The sequence below is a fragment of the Lepidothrix coronata genome, unplaced genomic scaffold (genome assembly GCF_001604755.1).
Source record: "Lepidothrix coronata isolate B3197 unplaced genomic scaffold, Lepidothrix_coronata-1.0 Scaffold11, whole genome shotgun sequence".
NCBI lineage: Eukaryota > Metazoa > Chordata > Aves > Passeriformes > Pipridae > Lepidothrix > Lepidothrix coronata.
In genome coordinates, this window is record NW_016690191.1 from 9,380,137 (window position 1) to 9,387,242 (window position 7,106).

The 7,106-nt window shown below is 49.9% G+C and overlaps 1 protein-coding gene across 1 annotated transcript; it reads right to left on the reverse strand.

The window, feature by feature from the left end:
- Nucleotides 1-1,545: 1,545 nt before the first annotated feature.
- Nucleotides 1,546-4,626, reverse strand: BCL2L10 (BCL2 like 10). Its single transcript, XM_017805253.1, has 2 exons — nt 4,208-4,626; nt 1,546-2,717 (listed from the first exon to the last, which is right to left on the reverse strand). Exons 1-2 carry the CDS (start codon nt 4,607-4,609, stop codon nt 2,586-2,588), a joined length of 534 nt encoding a protein of 177 aa, XP_017660742.1. The 5' UTR covers nt 4,610-4,626; the 3' UTR covers nt 1,546-2,585.
- Between the last annotated feature and the right edge of the window lie 2,480 nt (nt 4,627-7,106).

Below are 7,106 nucleotides of genomic sequence, written 5' to 3' on the forward strand. Positions count from 1 at the left end.
CTGCACTGCAGCCTCCTGACAGTCTTACAGCTTTCCTCCTAGCTCTTAGAAAGCCCACACCCAGCTTCTCCCAGGCCAAGAAACAGTGGCAGATGCTCTCCACATTGCACTTTGGAATGGGTCAGGTTTACACCAAAAGCTCATGTGACTTTGTTCAAGGACATTTCCAAGCTGGGTTTTTTTCACTTTTCCAGAGCACACTGTAAAAACCAGCATAATATCCTCTCTGCTATTGTTTTTGTGGGGCCTGTCAGATCAGATTACACTGAAAAATCAAGATACATATATTTTATCTTTGTTCTTCTTGGTACTGAAGAGACATTTGACCTCTGTTTAAAGCATTCCTTGCCCTGTTGTTTCCCATGCTTTTCATCATACATTCCCCTAAGCATCCCACGTTTTGCAAACTACCTTCACTTCCCAGCACCAGCCAGCTCACTTCCTCTGTAGATAAAGTTCAGGCACTGCAGCCTCCTAGATGGCTGGAGGCAAATGACCAAGAGCATCCAACTGCCACAGGCAGGCATCATCCCTGTGGGAACTTGAGAGAGGAACCGAGCACAGCAGTCCCACACACTCTTAATCCTTTAGCTGAGGAGGCAGGCTGGAGTTTTAGAGAACTGGAAGTCGGAGAACAAGCAGACATTTATTCAGAGCGGGCAGTGTGAGGGGGAGGACCACCAGCTCCTTCCTGCCTCCGCGGGACTTACCGTCCCTGAATGTCCCTTTTTGTCCTGTCCCCACATCTGTGGCTGGCTGGCACAACGCTGCTCTGTCCAGTGCTGCACGCCTGCCCCAGGGCCCAGTGGCCAGCAGAAGGAGAAGCAGGGTGGCCACTGCTTGCCACAGAGATGCTGAGCTGGCTGCCAGGCTGAGCTTTCCCAAGAGGAAGCATGCCACCCCACTCTTCCCACGAAGAGGCAGACCTTCTCAAATGGCAGGGTGGTGGGCCCACAGGCAGCCAGGGAGGGAGGCTGAACAACAGGCTTGCACTGTTTAACAGGCATCAGAGCCACCAACTTGGAGACAAGAGCATGAGACTGCTTTTTAAAAAAATCCCACACCCTCAAAAATTACAGCTGCTCAGTATTACTAATCTGAGAAGGTTGAATTGCCACCTATTGCACAGCTGTCATCATAACATGTATCAGAAATTCCAGTTTCAGTAAAAAAACATGCATGTGTGAGAGAGAGAGGCAGCAGCAAGCCTTGGCAGAGAAGAAACGAGCTCTGACACTCTCTACAAGCAGGAGCAGCTCTCAGAGGAGCCTGACTGCACTCAGCTATGTTAGTAAACTTTGGAAAGTTTTGGCCTACAAAACCACCAGGTTGTTTCCAGTCGCAGCAGTGAAGGTGGGCCTTTTGGGCTGGATTTTCCCCTTAGGCTGTGTTAGCCCTAGTGTGGACTGCAGGACTGCATTGAAGACTGGTATCACACTGCTCTGGTGCTGCACAGCTCCTCATTTCAGGTCAAGGCACATACAAAACTGATTCATCCACTCATTGTCTGAGCACCATCACCCATCAGATCAAATAATCAGAAAGTTTTTTTAAAATAAAAATACTTAACATTTATTCACCTTTGAAGTCACCATAGTAAAATTGTACACGCTATGAGTAACCCAGGAACGTTATTAAAAAGCTACCAGAAACATAAGGCAATTTGTACAACCATTGAAAGAAATACACAGCATGTTGAAAACAGAGTGAAATATTACTCAAACAAGACAACGCTTGATACACACTAGAGTGACAAGAACCAGCATTAAGTTTTAAACAAAAATAAAGATGTCATGGCTACAAGTATTATACAGTGATAAATACTTCAAAAATATATTAAGATATATGGAAATTCTCATTTTGTCATGGAAATCCAGAGAAATTCCAGCCTCCACTGGATTTCAATATACCAATTAAGGTTTAATATTTAAGTTCCTTTCCTTTCAGTAAGAACCAGTACTGCAGCCATTACTGTCCTGTATCAATACTTATCTTCTTGTAGTGTAATGAAATCAAGCCTTATGTTACATTAAGCCCTAATGCCTCTTGCATCACAGGCACCAATTGCTCTAAATCAACCAATGAGTTGCCTTTTGGTAACAAGCGCTGTGCACAGCATTTGAAGCCATAAACCACGTTAAATCACAGTCATTGTTCGCCCACTTTACAGTATTAATGGAAGGTGGGTTTGAAGACTTGCCCCCATGTAAATAAGACATCTCGAACAGAGGGTTTAGTAGCAAGTCCACCATAATGTTTTCCTAGCATAACATCAAGCACTCAGAAGTTACAGTACATGAACCATGCTATAGTTTAGGTTACACCTTCAAAAAGAAAGTCCAGAGGATGTTTGGAGACAACAGGTTTTAAACACGCACAAATAGTGCTTTAGTACACGTTTGTTTGTGCTGTTACTGGGTAGCGAGTGAAGCAGTTTATAGCCAAGGGTTTGGTGAGGCAGTTTTCTGAGCCAGTTTAAAAATATAGACTTCTTCTTAGAGGGTCTGTTCTATAGAAAATAAAGTGAAATCTGGTAAATTGTCAGTTTTGAGAGTACTTTCCCGTGGCAAGATCCGTTCATCGGCCTACCGCACCAAGAGGAAAGCCAATCCTGCCATCCCAATCCCCGCTGCGGCTGCCATGATGGCATTGCCAATGGTGCTGCTCTGCTCAGCCGCCTCGGAGCCGTGCCTGCCGAAGAAGCGACAGAAGCCATCCTAGAACAGCAAGAGAAAGGACATTGAGTTGCTCGACTCGCGATTAACTGGATTTCTTTTAACAAGCCTTTGGGCACAGTTTGGTTTACACTCCCAGCACAGGGTTTGTCAGCTGTAGAAACCTCTTTTTTAACCATAGAAGTCTAAGCCCACTGCCTTGGGTACACACAAAAATGCTTTGTGAGAGCCCTTGCACAAGGCAACTGAAAGAAGTAGCTACAAGCATTTGCTCAACAGACAATTGCAAACTTCCTATTGAGATGCTCGGCCTATCATTACATTATTTTTGCCCTTTTAGGCAAGTTTCTGACGGAAGCTGCCAGCATTGTTCCCCCTTGAGTTTCAGAAAGCATCTGAAACACAGGATATGGAAATTTCCACTTGAGAGAGACAGTGGGCCCAAGCTGGTCCCATTTTGGTGGACATGGGGCTGATTACACACTCTCTTGGAAGGGCCGGGTGGACACTGCTCAGAGCTGACCTATGACAGAGCAAAGCTGGCAGCTGCTCTCCCAGATCGTTGTGATAATCAGAAGTGGCAGCAATACAACTCCAGATGGTCGTGTTTGAACTCTGCTCCGCAGATGTCTATGTAAACAAGTTATATTCTTAATTTCTTCCGGAACTTTGTTCTTTACACTTTAATTTGTGCGAAAAGGCAGTGCGATTTTGCCAAGTGACAGTGTGCACTGCAGCCAACGACCACACTGTTCTGAGCAGTCAGATGGACCAGTGACCACTGGAAAACCAAGTTCATTTTGGTCTCTGGAAAAGTCAACGAAACCAGTGGCTGCTTCCCCTCCTTTCTATTTTTAGTGCTTATTTGTACTGACACCAAGTATTCCACTAGGACTGAAAATAGGAAATGTGGACAGTTCTGCGGGATAGCTGACATTTTGTGCAGAAACGCAGGCAAAGCTGCACGGACTCCTTAAAAACCGTACCTTCAGTGTGCATCTCGAGGGGCAGAAAGTCCACACCTTCCCCGGGCCCGACCTGACCTGACCGGCTTCGGGACAAGCAGGAACAAGAGCCGCAGGCCTGGCGGGTGAGTGCCTCCACACATAGGTGTATTTAAGAACAGGCACATGGGTAGTTTTTCCTTACACCTGGGAGGGGACCTGTGCTAGCCTGCTCACCGACATCCGCAGGCTGCGGACCCAAGGGGGAAGGCAAACCTCGCCCCCTCAGCCAGCAGCATCACTCCTGCGGTTCCAGGAGGCTGCACCCCGAGGGATCCGGCTGAGCCGCAGAACAGGGCACCCCCAGGCCCCTCGCTGAGCCACCAAGAGTCGCTACGGCCAGGAGCCCCCGGGGATGCTCCGCTGGTCCCGCCGGTGCCGCGCACGCCCATCGCCGGCAGCGACCCCGGCACGTCCCCCCGGCCGTACCCCACCGCTGCACGGCGCCGGGGGACCGCCCTGCCCCGCTAACAGGGAGGGGGCGAGGGTTCCCGGCACCCACCCCAGGCCGCCCCCGTCCCCGCTCACCCATCCGCCGTGCGCCTCCAGCCACTCGCCCCGCTCCTCGGCCAGGTAGGCGGCCAGGTGCGCGGCCAGGCAGCGCGGCCCGTCTCCGCAGCCCCGCTCGGCCAGCGCGGCCGCCAGCGTGCCCGCGAACACCACCAGCGCCAGCAGCCGGCCCCAGTTGAGGCCGCCGTCGGCCTCCAGCTGCGCCGCCACCCGCCCCAGCAGCGCGGCCGCCTCCCGCGGCTCGGCCCGCGCCAGCGGCGCGCACGAGCGGAAGAAGGGCCGCTCCTGCCGCTCCAGCTCGGCCGCCGCCCGGCGCAGCGCGGCCGCCGTGGGGCTGGGGGGCAGCGCGGCGCCGCCGCCGCGGTGCTGGAAGTAATCCTCCAGCAGCAGCGCCGTCTCCTCCTTCAGAGAGCCCGGCATGGCGGCTGCCCACGGCGGCGGCCCCGCAGCAGCAGCTGCCGCCGACTAAGAGGCGGGGCGGCCCCTTCGCCCGGCCCGGCCCGGCCCAGCCCGGGCGCTCCCCTCCTCCGGGGCGGGGCCAAGCGGGGCGGGGGCAGCGCGTTCCCCGCGGAGAAGGGTCCGCCCGCATGCCCCGGGAGGCACTTGTGGAGCAGAGCTGCGGGTCTCTCTGGGCAGCCGAGGGAAACGCTCAGTTGTGTTAATATATATTAAATGTATTAATGAATACATATCAGTTGTATTAATATATATTTTTAATATATCAAAATACTTGCTTTAATATTTTAGGATTTAGGGTTTTGTGAGGGTTTTTTTTCACATTACTGCCCCAAACCTGTATTTTTTGCACCAAAGGAGATGCAGGTTTTCCAGGACCATGGGAGGAATGCATTTGTATATTTACTCAGCAAATGCAGTGGTGTTTGCTTTTTGATGGACATATAGGAAAAATTTAGGATTAGGACCTGTCACGGGGCAAAGGGGGGGGCCCTTCACACTGTTGGTGTAAAATAAAATGGCTGAGAACAACATTGGTGTCATTTGCACAGCACCATGGTGCTATCTCAGCGAGACACCTTGCCTGCACCCCAGCTGTGCCCTTCCAGCTCCGAGTACCATCAGCTGCTTCATAGACTAGTGGGACTCCCATAAATACCACCCCAAGACTGATGGCAGATCCAGCACAGGGTACATCCAGCCTGTGCTTCCTGCCCAGTGCTGGTTTGCAGGTGAGGTTCTGATGGTGGCCTGGGGCAAAGTGAGGCTGTGACCCACTGTCACTGCACAGCCCTGCAGTGGGAGAAGCATTGCCACAGCTGCCTAGGACTGGGTCACTCTCACCTCTCATCCCACAACCGGCTCAAGGTGACCAACATGTCAGCACAGGACTGCTTGGCTTCATTCCACCTATATTGAGATACAGCTGTCTCCATTTTACATCCCTGTTAGAAAATCTAAAAATAGATGGTTGGAATCAATCCTGTTGCAATTTCTCAGATCGCTGTCAAGAATTGGAGTCGCTCCTAAGGCAAGCTCTTAGTTTTTCATCCCCGTATTTGGCTTTTGTTTTGTTTTGAAGCAGGGAAATACAATCTGTGTTTATGTGCTAGAGCAGTAGCTGGAATGATATCTTTACTTTTCATAAGAGCTTTACACACATGCTTTTTAAACTATTTTTCCTTACGATTGTTAATCCTGGAGCAGGAATTTCCTATTGCATTCCTCACAGCAGGAGAGCAAGAGGGAGAGGCTGCTCTTTCTCTAGCAATATCCTCTTCCACCCTTCCTGTTTATATAGCATTTTTGTTTAACAGGACGGAGCCGTCCCATAGTGACTGCCCCAGCTATAGCTCCTTCTCTCCATATTATGAAATAAAGGTGTTTCTCACATAAATAGCTTGACAGACTAAGGGGGGGTCTTAAAGTGCTGGGATTTCCAAATCTTCCCTGGCCAGTGTTTAACAAGTGAGAAATACAATGGGTACTTCAGTGTCCTGTTCCTCTATCTGTCGTTTATCTGTCATTTATGATGGGAAGTTGAGTCATTTATCTGATGGGAAGTTGAGGCCTGTCCTGTTTCATGCTTTCACCACTATCTCAGGAACAAAAAAGATGATTTTTCACAGGTGGCAAGACCATGCAGCCCAATACACAAGTCCATAGGCAGTGGCCCTGAAGTGAAAGAACCACGGGAATTTTCCTGTGTAAGAACCAATGCTAGATGTGATGTCAGCCTCATTCTCACTGGATCTGGTCACAGTTTGAGCACTGATGTCACTCAGAACAAACTGGCTCAGCACTTTCCCCAGCCCCTGAGAGGAGAGGAAATGAAACAATTGCACCTAAATTAAGGAGGTGTTTTTTCAGTGTCTGAACTGAGCACTTCCACCAAGCACCTTCATGCTGACCACAAATTCTACACTGAGGTGGAGAGGACAGCTGGCCCCAGCACAGTTCTCTCCTGACAAGGCAGAAAGCTGAACTGCTGCATCTCAAGGTGATCTGCACATCTGGTTCACCCAAACAGTGACAGCCCCAGCATTTCAGAGACCAGCTTTCTCTGGCATCCCACTGCAACTCGAGGAGAATCCTATGTGCCCACAAACACATACTCTGCATTTTCCAGATAAGGATCTGGAAAGAAAACATCATATTAGCTGTGATCCTTCTGAGCAGGAAAACAACCTGAATTCTGGCGTCCTGAATGCAGGGGGAGCTCAGATGGTGTTTCAGGTACTTTCAAGGACTGCTCACTCTCAGTTGCTGTGGCTCTCCTTGGGTATTTCCAGAAAACATTCCAGAAGCAATTTTCTGGTAGATCTGGGCTTTGCCCTAGATTTTGCAGGAAAAATGATCTAAGGAGCTATATGGTACAAAAAGTGAATGTCAAAAAAAGCAAAAAAACCAACAAAACATAGCTACCATTGCAAGTACCTAACAGCTGGGAAAAACTACTACA

Bases quoted from the DNA above. Each gene is read 5' to 3' on its own strand.
- BCL2L10 (XM_017805253.1), bottom strand. From the start codon at position 4,609: ATGCCGGGCTCTCTGAAGGAGGAGACGGCGCTGCTGCTGGAGGATTAC. The intron at 2,718-4,207 runs GTGAGCGGGGAC...TTGCTGTTCTAG, and splicing joins TGGAGGCGCACGGCGGATGG to GATGGCTTCTGTCGCTTCTT.